General features: G+C 36.3%; 1 protein-coding gene across 1 annotated transcript in view; it reads left to right on the forward strand.

Moving 5' to 3' along the window:
* Positions 1-6,260, forward strand: part of ranbp10 (RAN binding protein 10) — a 41,672-nt gene extending 35,412 nt beyond the window's left edge. Inside the window, exons 14-15 of the mRNA XM_041795817.1 lie at positions 1,083-1,224; positions 2,897-6,260. Of these exons, the coding sequence (XP_041651751.1) occupies positions 1,083-1,213 (131 nt within the window). The 3' untranslated portion in view covers positions 1,214-1,224; positions 2,897-6,260. The remainder of the gene's footprint in view (positions 1-1,082; positions 1,225-2,896) is intronic.
* Positions 6,261-16,778: the final 10,518 nt, after the last annotated feature.

Below are 16,778 nucleotides of genomic sequence, written 5' to 3' on the forward strand. Positions count from 1 at the left end.
AAATTTATTAGACCACCTGTCATATTTGTCACAGAAACCATCCAGCATCATGAAGTGCTTTAAAGCAGACTCTTTCATTTTCATTGAGCTCTCCGCATTTTACAGTTTTGAACAAGAATGAGGAATTTCAAACTGAATTCACCTTTTTATACCCAAATTTGAGCCACCTCACTGGGCTTCTCTGAGAAGTCAGAAATTAATCAAGCATAGCATTCAACCACTAAAACTCATTTTTCTGTTCAGGAATGCAAGTAAATAACTATAATTTGACATATTCATCAAGGAATAATAATGTGCTTTACTATTTTTCAGTTTTTTTTGTAAATCAGTAAATTTGAAAATTCATGGATAACAATAATGATTATATTTTTTCATTAAAAATATCATTTGGGTTAAAGAGCTTCTACATATTGGTGTATTAACCACTGCAGAAACATAAAAAAATGATTTTGGTAATTACCAGTGCTGTTAATGTAGGGCAGCTGTGGCATAAACCTTACTTTGGGTGGTGGTCTAATAAATTTGTTAAACACTGTATATAAGCAAAAGCTTCTTTTATTCATTATAAAATAGGACGGCCAAAGCCATGTAGAAAAAAGTGTAGCAGTCTCACTCAAACATCAAAAATGCAATGCATGTGGCAAGTTATCATTGTCCGAGGTTCAGAAAGAGTCTTCCTATATTTCATATTTAGCCTTATACAAACTATCAGGTAATATATTTCAGAATAGATGCAAGATGTTGTTTGATATTCTTTACAATAACTGATCTGAAACTGACTCTGTGATAAGACCAAGACATAGGCTAATTATGAAAAAAATGCATGCATGATATGAAATAAATAAATATTCTGAGTGGATGTTATGACATTTACTGCAGATAACTGCAGGCAGAAGCACATTTCTTTAGGATATGATATCTATTTTATTGCAGTGACCAAACTGCAAATTTAAGAAGAGCAACTGAGGCCAAGGACACATCCTTGTTTTAGAAAAAAACACATACTTTTTTGATTGTCAGTTTAATTTATTCAGTACAGCTCATCTGTTGCTTTCATGCCTGATTCCATGTTTTTCTTCCAGAGTCTCAAAATCTGCCTAAGCAGCCTCCGCTGATGTTAGCACTCGGCCAGGCCACAGAGTGTGTTCAGCTTATGGCCCGGGTCCGGTCTGGTTCCTGCTCCTTCGCCAGAGTGGACAACTTTTTGCACTAGCCCAGGTCCAGGTATATAATAATCACAAGCACTACTTGTCAATCAGGTCCCTCCTCAGACTATACAGCTGTGCTCATGGTTGCTTTAGGTTAGAGGGAACCATACAAATTACACAGGTGCTTTACAAAATTTTTAGACTTGCTGACTGATAAAATACATCGTAGTCGCAGACCTTTTCAATTCAATGCTCTACCCATGGGTTATTCCATCTTCTTACTTCACATGTGGACTAAAGGTTTCTATATAAACATGAAGTTAAATTTCATTTCAAACTGTTACTCTCTGAGTCAGCCTTAAAGAAACCTTAGAGGTATTTCTCTTGAATAGATTTTGTAGCAATATGCCAAGGTAATTACGGTATTTTAAGGTCAGCTTGAAGCTTAAAACAAACAAAGCTATTTGTTTGGATAAATATTAATCAGCTGTCATCTTCTGATGCATGTATTGTATTGTATTGTATCCAGTATTGTATTACTGTGTATGAACATACAGATAGAAGCTTGTATAACAACCTTACATCTGTGTTTGAAATAGTTATTGTCTCATGTAGAGACGGGTGTTGCTTTCAAGAAAGACATTGTTTTTCAGGTGCACGGTGTAAACAACACACATAATAATAATAATGCTGAGGGTTATATTAATAATGCTGTCTTTTTTTCCTGTATTTTATTAGCGTTACATGATAATTCAGTCAGTATCCAAACTAGGGCTGAGCATTTTATACTAACTCATGGTCTGAAGTGTGTCATGTTGCTACTCCAGTGGTGTTTGATGAATAGCAAAACCCTAGGTTTTCTTGTTTTTAGGACTATTTTAAAAATAAACAGTCTGTCTGATATTTCCATTATCAGTCAGAAACTGTGCACTGTGCATGCAGAGTATGTGTGTCAGCATGAAGAACATTCAGGCTACAGGTGATGCTGCTGCTGATACAGATACACCGGCATGATGCTCCAGGCAGATAGCTGCAGAATTGAAGTGGTTGATGTTTCTACAGTACTAGAGTAACTAACAATTTTGTTCATAAAGTTTGTGAAGAAATGTGTTGCTCCACCTTCTCAACTTTTCCCATCTCCTGCTCTGTGTGTGTATGTGTGTGTGTGTGTTTATGTGTGTGTGACAGAGCCGCTGTCAGAGGGGGATGACCCAGTCAATGGTGTTTGAAATCCCAAAATGACCTGAAGACCCCAAATAAGAAGAAATTAATTGTTTTGATATAAAATCAAATAAATGTACATATCCCAAACAGTATAAACAGTGTAGATAATGGATAGATGCACAAATGTACATAAAAAAGTGCTGCATTCATCTATCTTGTCAACAAACACAATATTTATCCCAGAAAGTGATAACATAGTGCAAAACAAGTTTTTCCCCCTCTTTGCAATCTTTCAGCCCTAATCCTAGCCATTTCCCCTTTATCATTTATATATTTTAATTCAGAAAATAACACTCAGGTTGAAGGATAAACATAATAGCCTTCCTTAATAATAACTTAGTATCATCTCTTTTGGGTTTATTATCAATGATGATAGAATAAATGGGTTGTATTGGAAAAACAATAACCCATACACAAATCTGAAATACAAAACAGTATTTGCTGGAAATAAACGTTTGATTAGTGCTAGATTAATGCAACATTCCTTCATTACCTTTCTTAAATAACTGCCTTTCTGTCCACAGGTTAAGGTTAAGTAGCACTGAGAGAAGCCTTGTCCAGCAGGTAGGTGTCACGATGACGGCAGAAACCGCAGGAGTGTGATTGGTGGGTTTGGCTGTCGGTCAAACCAAGCGGCACAAACAGAAGCAGAGAAGACGGAAAAGAAGAAAGCTTCCTTTTAATTTAGTATTATCAAATAAATAAATGTGTGACACTATTTAAAGATAATTATTATTCTGTTTATCTAGCCATTTTTATAGTTCTTTTTTGTCAGTTTGTTGTGGCCATCCTGGACAAAGCAAATTGTAATTTCCCTTTTTATTTTGCTATTGTTTTCATGGGTGGATTTTGATTCCCTACGTTCAGTATTTTATTCATTGTTATTTTCATCATATCACAGACCACAACACCCACATCTGGTTACCATGGTCACCACAAAAACTGAAGGTAAACGTACTTACCTGATAACTCGATCTTAACTCATATTCATGAAGATGAGAAAACAAGAGCCCAGCAGTCTTTACTCCTGTTACTGTTTGGAGCAGTGCATCATTCTGGTCATGGCTTGTGCTTTATTTGTTAAAACACTAATATTACTCAGAATCATGTTTGGCAAAAGTTGATCCCCAAATTGTTCTCATGGGCTGAAGGTAAGGAACCTCTGTATGTTTAAAGAATGTAAAATATTTGGAGTCAACAGGCTAACAGCTAAAGAACAAGACATACCCTGGAAGAATGGTTACCTTTATAAAATAGGTAATTGGCTTGTTTCTGCGAGAGGGAATTTTTCCAGTAAACAGAACTGGAATTTTACTGTCAGATAATCACCCAATCAGTGGTGTAGTCAAAAGTGGCAGGGCTCAAGCATAGCTGCACCTACAACACCTGCTCACACAACACAAAACCATGCCAGTATGGAGAAAATCATTCTCATAGGCTGACTAAAAAGCACGCAATGTAAAATGCTCAAAGTCTAGTCACTCCTGGGCATGCCATGACAGTTGGCGTTTCCTTTTGTCACAACATTCACAATCTTCTCTGTGCCCAAATACAGATAGCATGTCACTTGTCATAAAGAAAGGAGTTTTTAAAGGGGCAAATAGTGACATTAAATCGCAGTCTTGCTCTCACTGTTGAATGTTGATCCCAAACCAGGTTGTGGAAACCAGTGTATGTGTATGAGGGAAAGGACTTTTGTTCAAACTTTGACTTGCACCTGTTTGTCTTACAGTTACAAACTTGCCCAAGTCCTACTCTATTATTAAAGAGATGGATGTAGAAACAAAGCTTTTCGGTTTGTAGAGTCACTCGGTCAAAACTAGAAAAGCAGTATCTTTTATTTTTTTAAGGTTTGCTGCCGGCCATTGTGAGATTTACAAAAGAACCACATTGATCTTGTTGAGGAGATATCAATTTAAAGTCATACAGCTTTAGAAAATACCTGTTCAGCCCCAAATAGCATGAAAACACAATGGAGTTTCTTCTGTGAATCCTCCTTTCTGTTTGCTACTGTGTATGGAGCCTGCAAGTTTTTAATATTGTGTTAATTAGCCAGAGTGATGAATGGGTACAGAAAACGTATAAAGGAATACAGTGAAATATATAATTGAGCCAATACATTGTGAAATAATTGAATTTGAACAATGGTCTATTTGAAATGCCTCTTCTGCAACTGTATTTGCACTGTGGTTACAAAGATTCTCTGCTTCCTCCCCTTTCAGTCAAGTTTTAGCAGCTTGTATTTGTAGACTCAGCAATTGTAACATCCCTTTTTTCCAGTTTCAATAGTTCCTCTGAGCCAGTAGGCTACTTACTAGCTAAGTTTAGATTGTAGTTGCTTATTATCACACTGCTCTTTATAAAAACACACATTTTGTTTTTGTCATCAGCTTTAGGCTTTCAGTATTTCTTGGTTGCTACTCTTGACTCTTGATTTATATTTCACATTTGGGGTTTGAGTGAAAAGACAGTGTTGACAACATAATGTAAAGGCAGTCAGTTTATCCGGATTGTAGCTGCATTTTTACTGCATTAAAACATACACTTTTTATCATGTCTGTAGCCAAAAGGAGTTGACCTGGGATGAATTTCATTAACTTACAATCAAATTGACTAAATTATTTCACAATTTATTAGCTCTTTTATACATAGTTATTTATACTTAACGGAACTGTTTATTCCTAATGGACTAGTCGGCTCCTTCTACAGTAATTTTGACATTTATTCCAACACTGTCATTTTGTGTGTTCTTCACTGCAGAAAAGGGGAAATCAGATGGTTTATGGCAAAACTGTAAATCAGATGCAATTGTACCATACCTCCATGTTCATCAGTGATTGCCTCTCAGTCTAAGTTCCAGCTCTCAGTCTATCTGAAATATTTCATTTTTTTTAACACCAGACCTATTGTCTACCAAATAGCACTGACTGAATGTTGTTTGATTAGTGGCAAGGTGTCACTCCAGCTGCTTTGTTGTGACCAAGGAATGGCTTGTGGATCTACCTTGATACCTTGATGTGCATATTACCATTTTTGAGATTTAAGTCTACAGTAAAGAAATATGGAAATGATATAATACTGGAGATGTGTGAATGCAATGTGAGATTTACTACAGGGTATGTGGTCAAACTTTTACCAAGCTGTTTTTATAAAGACCTTCTGGTATAATAGGAACTATTCTAATAACCACACATACCGCACACATTTGCAACTTCTGCTTCTACAAATGTAAAGGACTTCTGTTACACACACTTACTGTTAAAGAACAACCTTTGTTGTATACCAGTAGGAAACAAGTCTCCCAGCTGTCCTTTGTGTTTGAGCCTGGGCTGCGTCTCAGTGCTGTTATTGCACACCCTTCAACTAAATCCCTTCATAGACATAACCACTGATGTGATCAGTGATTGTTTTGACAAAAAGGAGGACGTGAACAGTTTGGAATTGGGCCGAAGGCCTCTAAAGCCACATGGACTTCCTTTGGAGAGGCTGAAGGAAAGGATTTAAGCGTCACAGACAATTGACCTCTATCATAATTTTTATTTCATATTTTGAATTTTGAGTTTTAGCAAACAAAAACTTAAAAAAATTGTGAATTGAGTTACCCTCTACTTAGCATGACTTTTAAAACCTTTAAAAAAAAATAAAAAAGGAAAAAATGTTATTGAAAAAATACCTATGTACTGGAAACATGTTAAAAAAAAAAAAAGAAATATTGTATTCTGTTTAATTTTGACAGAATTATTTTTATTAAAATACATCCATAAGCATATGCTTGCCCTCTTGTTTTGGTGTGTTTTTCTCTTTTTTTATGCCCATTTTACCTCCAGCTGTGAAAGGGTCTGATTTTAGGCTTTTAACTGCTCTGTAAATGATGCAGCTCGGCATCCAAAAACAAGATGAATAAAGAAATACATGAGTTGGAAAAAAAAAAGTCCAATGATGTCAAAAACTGCCATGAAATGTCTCTAAAGGAGAGAGAAGATTAAAAGCCTAACTTAAAAAATTGGTGTCCTGTTTGAACTTTTGAATTAGGAAACTAAGTTTACTCTACAGCATGACTGTAAACTGAAAATAACTAACTAAATAAATAAATCAGTTAAATGAACCATCAGTGTTACAGCAAACTGAATAAAGTAAAACATAGAAGGGTAGGTGAACTGTCACGCTTAATGATTTTTACTGACTACAGTGTATTAGCTACTTTATTTTATGGCATATAAAGAGACTTTGACATTTTAAATACATCTAAGGACCGTGAAGAGTGCTTCTGGGTCATTTAGTCCACATAGAGGAAAGGAGTAAGAAACTAGGTGTCTCAGAACATTTGCTCTTTCATGGGTTGCACTTTAGTATTATTCAATCAGAGACTGATATTAAAACCTGCCATTAACCAAAGGCAAGATAAATGTTGGCTGTGGAAGATTTCAGGCCATTCACCACCATGATGGACCTTGAAGGAGCTATTATATAAAAAAATGGTCATCTTGGCTGGTCAAGGATCAGTATTATATGATTCATATCTCCTGTTAATGACATTTGTCACCACTGTTACAGCCTTTACAAAGATAAAATATAAGGCAGATATACAATGTAAACTGTGTTTGGTGGAAATGCTCAGTGACCTCTCTGTGGCAGGGGCAAAAAAAAAGAAACTTTTCTTTGAGAAAATGCAGTTTAATGAGTGGTTGAAAGGTCTGTGGTATCCATCAGTGCTTGTGGCTTTATTATTTTACTGTATATACTTATATACAGTGCTTAACAAATTTATTAGACCACCACCCAAAGTAAGGTTTATGCCACAGCTGCCCTACATTAACAGCATTGGTAATTACCAAAATCATTTTTATGTTTCTGCAATGGTTAATACACCAATATGTAGAAGCTCTTTAACCCAAATGATATTTTTAATGCTAAAATATAATTATTATTTTTATCCATGAATTTTCAAATCTACTAATTTCCAAAAAAACTGAAAAAATAGTAAAGCACATTATTATCCCTTGATGAATATGTCAAATTATAGTTATTTACTTGCATTCCTGAACAGACAAAAATGAGTTTTAGTGGTTGAATGCTATCTTGATTAATTTCAGACTTCTCAGAGAAGCCCAGTTAGCCGGCTCAAATTTGGGTATTAAAAAGGTGAATTCAGTTTGAAATTCCTCATTCCTGTTCAAAATGGTAAAACGTGGAGAGCTCACTGAATATGAAAGCGTCCGCATTAAAGCACTTCATGATGCTAAATTTGTTAAGCACTGTATATATATATATATATATATATATATATATATATATATATATATGTATATATAAATTTGTTTTTTCTTTTTTTTTAAATTGAAGTGACCCTCCAACATGTTATTGTAATGTACTTTGCTCTGCTAGCAGATGGCAGAAGAAGGTTGGGGAGTTACTTTAAATATAAAAAGAGGTCACATATATTTATATAACCATATATATACATGTATAAAGATACAGTGGTGTTTTTGATTTTAGACACAAGTCCTAGACCTTTTGTGCAAAAGCGAATTTGGTAAATCAAGCTTAGTGAAATTACACATTTTTCCAGATTGTATTTTATATCTCAGTGATTAAAGCATAAACATGAAATCAATGCTGCTACAGAAGAGAGGAGAGAGAGAAACCATTATCTATTATATTCTGTGATATTCTTGTGTACAGTCACTGTTTATCTAAAAAGAAGTTGTTTGTGTTTTAAATGTAGACTATAAATTGATACCAGTACATCACTAAAATGCTTAGTGAGTTGAATGGGAAATTTTCTTTTGCCAGTGGCATGACGCTCATATTTTTGTGTCCAAATCTATTATTTCCTTTTTAGAAGAAGTGTTTAGTTCATGGCACATATAAATTCATTTTTTCAATACTGCTTTGTTTGAGTATATTTCCAATACGTTTGAATATTATAATTAACTTCATATTTCAAACCCTAAAAATGTCAGGTGGCGCGGCCATTCAAGTAAATTAACAGATTACTGCCACAGTTAGAAATGGCATTTTAATTGTGAGAAATGTACTAAAATGTATAATTTTAAAGTTAGTAACATCATCAAAATACTTTTGTCCTTGTATTTGCATGTTCTTAAATGTCAGGGTGGTGCAGCTGTAATTCTGAGACTTTTATTATAAAAGTGTCTAAAAGTGGTAAAAACAGTCTGTAGCATAATTTCTAATTTATTTAACTCTAGCTGACACTCAAAGCCAAGTGAAATGGTTAATAGATTCTTTTCAATTAAAGATAAAACCTCTTCTTTTAACCACCAGTGGGCAGGTACACTTTCCATGTCAGGTGTTACAACCAATGTGAAACTGCTAAAAATGTATTGTATGATAAATCTTTTGCTTTATAAGAAATACTATTTACTTAAAGCTCCTATAATATTTACTTTACTTTTAACAGGGTAAAAAAAAGATATATATGTTTTTTAATGAAAATAATTACAATTTTGCCTAGGTGACTGTGTCCATGTTTAATGTTAGATGGTAAGACCAAGGTAAAACTGCATAAAACTTCATTTCATTTGAAAAAAAGTGTGTCCACTTTCTGACTAGAACTAAAGTAATGGTTCGTGTCAAAGTATTGACCTGTTTTATTTGAAAGTAGTTGCAAATGTCAGGTGGCACAACCGCAAATGAATGAAGCCCTATATGACACCGACCTGTAAACAAAGTAATGTGCACCCAGAAAATGTCCAAGATGATCACCAGCATCTGTTGTTTCACCAGGTCCCCCTATATGGGAAAGTTTATTTTTGCATCACTGTCATCTCAGTCCATTGTAGTTAAAGCAGGGGCAAATAAGTAATCTAGTGACACTGAGAAGCAACAAAGTGTTTGCGAGGATAACAGCAGGATGTATGATTGGGTCAACTTTACTATATCACTTTTAGGAGAGGAGTTGTCATTCAAGATGTCTAGCAAACCCATGTCCATTTTTGTATAACTTGAAGAGCATGGTCTATTATTAAACTAACTTAGTACTACTGTTACTGTAGACATCACAACAGGGGTCTACTGCCACAAAAAGTAGTAATCTAACCTAAAACTCAATGCTTCCTTTACTTCTAATGAAGAGCTTATCTTGGTCAAATATATGTTTAACAAAGGTAGGTTGTTTTCATCCCTACTGTATGTCTTGTAAAACTTTAATTAAAATTGGTTTCTCAACAAGATTTCTACTTGAGACGATAGGTTTCAGTGGTTAGTTATCCTCACACTGAGAAGGTTCTTAGTTTGAAGCCACACTTTGAGTCCATTATGATAATTAGTCATTCTAAAATTGCCTCTAGGTGTGAATTTGAGTGTGAGTGTGAATCGTTGTAGGTCTGTACATCAGCCCAGTGACTGACTGGCTACTTGTCAAAAGTATACCCCGCCTCCTGCCTAATGATAGCAGGGATCAACTACATTTTATCTTGAGATCTATGACAATAATTTGCTGTTTGATTTGGAAGAACAGAATTGTCTAATATGGACATTTTGCTGCCCATCAGTCTGCATGGTTGACTTATGGAGGCAAATTATAAGGATTCAACTGGGTTTGGTGTCTTCTCTGCTTATCCTTTCTTGGGGCACCAGTGTTCATTTTGACAGCTATTTTTCTTTTTAGTCTGAGTCTTCAGATTAAATACCTTTAAGTTTTAGTCACATCTTAGACATCTCTACCCTTTATAATCTTAGTCTAGTTTTTGTTGATAAAAACTCAAAAACATTTTAGTCCAGTTTTAGTCAATCAAAATATTTTCAGTCCTTTTCTTTTAGTACAGGTGCCTAAATGTGGTACCAAATCATGTGTTCTGTGCACCCTGCAAACCTGGTTTTTCTGCCCTCTCGAGCTGAGAGACAGGCGAGCTACAGACATGTTGTGTTTTCACAGAATTACCCACAACAGAGAAATATCATGGATTCTGAATGTCAACAAGCTTTTTTATTCATAATTTTACTTGACAAAATTATCACTGTAGGACAAAAGTTTATTGTGTTTACTTAAAAAAAAGTATATGGTATGATTGTGATACTGTCAATTGGCTGAAAGCTGTAACTTAAAAACATTTGCAGTTTTTCCTCATTTGGTTTTCTATTCAAAATCCTTGTATTGTTTATCAAGGCATGCTGTAGTAACCAGTTGGTTTTTATTTGTTACTTTATACATCTAAAATATGAGCAGCCTAAACCATCTCTCTAATGATTTGATTATTTTATAAAACTGTACTTCATAGAAAAGGCACTACCAGTATTCAGTTTTAAAACAACTTGATTTTAAATTAAAAGCTGAAACAAATTAGAACAAGCTAATAAATGTAGTTGATTGGGTATTGGGATATCACTGACAGTGTTGATTGCGTATTCTGAATAATAGGCTACACTGGTGAAGACTGGATGTTGAAAGGTTAAAAACAAGCAATAATGAAATGCATAAGCAGTGATTTTATCACTTCACTGGACACCCCCTCATTTCCCATGTTCACACTCCTACCTCTGGTCATGGGACACAGAACCACAGGCTGGTCACTCAGCAGTTGACAGTTCAACCACATGGTGGAAAATTTCACTTGGAGCATTGTTAAAATCCCTTTGTTGTGCAGAGGGAGAGTGGAGCCTGTAATTACGCACAAGGTAAAGGTGGTTGGCCGCCTCTTGCTGATATGGTGGCCAATGAATTTCTGACTTACACTCCCCTCCAAAAGTACTGGAACGGCGAGGCCATTTCCTTTATTTTCACTCTAGACCAAAAACATTTGGGTTTGACATCAAAAGATAAATATGAGACAAGAGATCAACTTTTCAGCTTTTATTTCCAGGTATTTAAATCTGGATCTGATACACAACTTAGAAGATAGCATTATTTGTAGTTGAACACCACGTTTTAAGTGACCAGAAGTACTGGAATAGATGGACTTAAAACAAATTAAAGTGAATAAGACTTAATATTTAGTTGCCAATCCTTTTCTTGCAATAACTGCATCAAACCTAATTGCATTCTTCTGTTGTGATGTTTTTCCAGGCATTCACCACAGCCTCTTTCAATTATTGCTTGTTTTTGGGGGGTTACTCCCTTCAGTTTCCTCTTTAGCAAGGTCAAATGAATGCTCCATAGCAGGGGTAATCAACTAAAATTCAAAAAGGTCCAGTCAGCACAAATGTAATAAACCAAAGATCTGGTACACACTTGTCTTTTCGTCTCCTCTCTTTGTCTTTCTTTCTTTCTTTCTTTCTTTCTTTCTTTCTTCTTTCTCTCCTTTTTTCTTTCTTTCTTTTCTTTTCCTTTCCTTTCTCTTCTCTTTCTGTCTTCCTCCTGTCTGTCCCTTTTATGAATACAGCGGTTCAATGTTTACCACCTGAAATGCAGACAGTTCATTGGCAGAGTAGCGTCACATGAGATGGCTTAACTCGAATGCAGTTGGTCTGTGCATTTCCTGATCTGCAAAACCAGTACCATAAATCCTAGAATAGCTGCACGGGTTAAAAAAGGAGCACCCTGTCAAATTTAAAGTTCCCTTTAAGTCTAATGATTGTAGGTCTGGGTCCAGGTCCGTATCAGATGGCATCTGGGTCCAGACATGGACTGCGGTCCGCCAATTAGTGACCCCTGCTCTATAGGGGTAAAGTCTGGAGATTGACTTTGCCAGTCTACAACCTTCCACTTCTTGCCCCTGATGAACTCCTTTGTTGTTTTGCCAGTTTGTTTTGGGTAATTATCTTGCTGCATGATGAAGGATCTCCCAATCAGTTTGGTTGCATCTTTCTTTAAATTGACAAAATGTTTATGTAGACTTCTGAGTTAATTTAGCTGCTGCCATCATGTGTTACATCATCAATGAAGATTAATGAGCCTGTCCCAGAAGATTCCATGCAAGCCCAAGCCATGACACTACCTCCACTGTGTTTGTGTTTGAGCTTGTGTAGACATTCAGTACTATTTATTGTGTAAAAAATCAATGTAATAGGGTACACCTGGCCAACAAAACACACCTGTCAGTCACATGTTCCAATACTTTTGCTCACATAAAAAAATGGGTGGGTTCAAACAAAAGGTGCAATCTTCTAAATCATGTATCAGATCCAGAAATACCTGGAAATAAAAGCTGACATGCTGATCTCTTGTCTCATATTCATCTTTTGATGTCAAACCCCAATTTTTTCAGTCTACAGCAGAAATAAAGGAGATGGCCTCACCGTTCCAGTACTTTTGGAGGGGAGTGTATATTACAATCTCAAGACTGTGAGACCTCTGGCCTTCAGAATTGGGTAGTTGTGTTAAGTGTGGTTGAGTAGTTAAATAGTTTCCATAGCAACCCCTTACAGCGTTCTCAGAATGGGATTGTTTGGGTGTAAATAACAATAACGCCCACTCCTTTTCCAATTGCATATTCATCGTCACATCCAAGTCATTAGAGGCATGTTATATGACTCTACCCATCCATCTACCAATCCATCCATCTATTTTTTTATCCTTCCAGCCGTCTGTCCCTTTTGGCTTGACTTAATAGTAATTACTTTGAGGCCAGTCGAAGGATGCAGACCCTGCCTGCTCGCAGCTAGATTGTAATGGGTTCATAAGCGCTGCTGATTGAATTGATTGCCACAGTTGGAGTCTGGCTGACATGTACAATGGGGTGGAATATGCAGAGAGCAGAGCATTAATCAGCTCACACAAATGGGCTACAATCTTTCATTTTATTTCAGGTACAGTTGAAAATGTATACAGTACAGGTTAAATGCAAGAGATGGAGGAAAATAAAAAGACATTTTTTTTAAATCACATTGGCAGATGTGTTGCAGTCCTGTAGCATAAGCAACGTAATGCAACAGTACCAGAGCATTTGCTATTTGGAAAGGACAGTGTTGTATTTATTCTCTATAAAAAGTAAACATACAAAAACAAATACACAACAAAAGCAGCTTCAGTATGCAGGTAATTGATTGACAGAACTTACCTTTACCAGAACAGAGCCCCCCTGCAAAGACCTTCACCCAGGAGACGCCCAGGATTAGAGTTCACTGTGATTCCAAAAATTGGTGTGAACCACCCATGGCATTTTCCCTATATTATATATATTTTGTCTAAATCAAACCAACACAGCACAGCTTTAATCCTGCTAGAGAGGCAGAAAATATACCCGATCATTTGGATCTTTATGACAGGCAACAGTGCTGCTGATCTGAATGAGATTCAAAAGGGATTTAGCATTTTAATTTGATGACCTGGGAATGAAATGTATTGTTACCTCAGGTGTTGCTAAATCAACCTAAAGTATGAGGAATGGCAATTAAAAAATGAGACTAATGAAGTAATACAATTTTATTGAATATAAAAATTTTTCAATGTCTTTTTCCTTCAGTATAATACCCTTCTGCATCAACACACCACTGTACAGTATCTGGGTCTTCCACTGATCAAAGCAGTGCAGCAGATCTTCTTCAGACAGTTGTCTCAGAACCTCTACCATTCATTTCTTAACTTCTAACACAGACAGATTTGATCTTAGAAAAAGGAAAAAGTCACATGGTGCTACATTAGCTGAATAGGGAGGATGATCAAGCACTGGGATTTTTTTTTTTGGGCCACAACTGCTTTACTCAGAGCACAGTGTGAGCCGGCGCATTGATAAAGACTTGATGAAGAAAGAAACCATTTTTCCATAACTGTGGTCTCTTTCTTCTGACTTTTCTCTGAGTTTTTCTAGAACCTGTTTGTAATAGCACTGATTTACCATTGACCCACTCCTCATAAACTATACCCTTAATGTCAAAGAAACAATCACCATGGCCTTGAAGTTGGACTTGCTTTGTCATGCTTTCTTCATCCTGGGTGATGATGGTGTTTTCCAAAGTATTAACTGCCGTTTTGTCTCAGGGTCTTGTCAGAAGATCCAAGTTTCATCGCATGTAATCACTCCTTCTAAAAATTTGGTTTTCTTTCAATTTGTTCCAAAAATGTCTCCACAAATTTTCTTGTATTTTTCCTTTTGATCAGGAGTCAGAAGTTTTGGGACAACTTTGGTACTCACTTTTGTCATGTTCAAATTTTCATGCAAAATTTGCTGAACTGTTCCTTTATTAATGGAGCCTATTTCTGCAGTCATTCTTATATTGAGTCACTGATCATTTCGAACGATTTGTTAAATTGTTTAGATGTTTTTTCAGAAGTTTTTGATTTGTACGGGTGCCCAGAACGTTCATCATCTTGGACATCTTCTCTGCCTTCACTAAAACTTCTGTGCCATTTATTGTACAAAAAGCTCTGGCTGCTGTTTGATTCATTTTCACCCAAAACTTCAAGTTAATGCATTGCTCAACTTTCAAGTTAATCCTTTTCCAACGCCTGAGAAAAAAACATGTTCACTTCAATTAGAGGCAGTAAACTAAAGACATCACTGATTGTAAACTTATAGCAGTTGTGCACGAATACATAACCTTTAATACATAACACTCAGTGTGACTTTAAACCACATGGTTTTATTCTAATAAGCACAGTCTCATTATTTAATAGCCATACCTCATATGTGAAACCTGGAGTGATTTTATTTTTTTTACTTTCTGAGAGAAGCATCATCAGAACAACTGATTCTCTATCAGCGTACCTGTTTGAACGAAGGTTAGTGGAGATCCAATGAAACTAACAGAGTTGCAGAAGCTGCATGGACACTGGAGGTCAAAACACACAAATAAAACAGGAAGAGTTGCAGATGTGTGACTCACTGAGGTAGACTGTGACTTGTTGTCAAGAGAGTGAATGTACAACAACAAAATCACTAGTCTTCCACAACACTTCACACTGGTCTGAGAGATTGCTGACGATCTGATGCAGTCATCATGGTAAACAGATCAGGTCTGACATTAATATTGAGGATTACTTTGTTAGAATGAACAGATAAATAAAGACCAGGACAGGAGTTAAAGGGCTTGTGGAAACTGGTGTCTAAGGCAAATCAAAAACACATTAAATGTAAAGACTCTTTAATCTGAGGAGAGAAAGTTGTGAGGGCTTTGAGGATAATAATGTTAATCTAAATGAATAAATCTGTGGACGTGTGCTCATGAACAACATGGAGGGTCACAGAGGCTCTTTGAATTTGTATGTGTTGCTGCAAACAGAAGAAAAATGAGAAAAAAAAAACACTCAGCAAGAGAGACAAAGAAATCTTGGTGAATTCATCCAGGAGTGGACCCCTGCTGTTGATAATAAAGCACTGATAAATATACAGCACTCACACAAACACACATGTATTTGATTTCAGTGTGGATCTCAGTTTGCTGTAAGCTAGGCTGGAGTGTGGAAAGCCACAGAGAGAGAGAAAGAGAAAGCTACCTACTTGTGACAGAGCGGCTGTTTTATTAACAGAAGAGTAAAAGGACACAGGTTTAATCTCCTGGTATTGGTTCTCTAAAGCTCTGCCAATAAAGTTGGATCTCTCCAGGATAAAGAGGAGTAGAGTGGAACTGGAGAGGTAGAGAGCAGAAAAGATATGAGGAAGGGAAGGAAACTGTAGTTAAAGGCAAAGTAGTAAAGAGCATGAAAGGAAAAGGAAACTGCAAGAAAAATATAAAGAAAAGAGAAAACATTAGCATCTAGAAGAGAAGAAACTAAGGGGAAATGAGAGAATGAGAGGAGAGAAAATGACAGCAAAATGAAATGACAGGAAGATTGAAAATATTGAAAAGATGAGGGGAAGAGAAGGGGAAAAAGTGATTTGAGAATTAGGCATTGAAATATCTGCTGTATTATTCTGCTGCTGTTGCCATGTCAAACATCACAGCAGTTTTTGTGGAGGCAGGTTGTGTTGTGAATGACAAATATCCTGTAAATGAATGATAATGTCTTGTTTAGCTGAAGCCCGCCTACATTGTTTCTGCTCCATCCTATTTCCTGTTAATATCATTGGCTTTAGCCGTGCTGACCTCTCCGCTCTTCTTCTGTTTCTATTAATCTTTAATGGTTGGTAAACGGCCGCACGCCACACACTGACCACCGTGGCTCTCTCACCTCATTACTGACCTGGAGGAGAAAAGGGAACAACAAAATTACTGATTTGTCTGCAATGTAGGCTATTCATTTTGGAGACTTTCCTTGCCTTTTTTAAGTTTCCTCATAGATTCATAAATGTGCTCTTTCACTGGCTTATGATAGCTGTCTTCAGCTCATGGTTCTACTGTGACTGTAGAGGAAAGCAGAGTAAAAACACACACTACCTGTAAGACAAACACACAGGTGCCCTAGCTGATCTCAACAAAGGTCTATGACGCCGTGACATTTGGAAGTAGATGAAATGACCTGCAGGGTCAGGGAGTGTTGCGCTCCATGTTTTACTGCTCGGTATAAGAGCTCTTAAGACCTAAAAGGAACAACACACATCCACACACACACAGCTGTCTCAGCTATCT

The sequence above is a fragment of the Cheilinus undulatus genome, linkage group 9 (genome assembly GCF_018320785.1).
Source record: "Cheilinus undulatus linkage group 9, ASM1832078v1, whole genome shotgun sequence".
In the NCBI taxonomy this organism is placed as follows: Eukaryota; Metazoa; Chordata; class Actinopteri; order Labriformes; family Labridae; genus Cheilinus; species Cheilinus undulatus.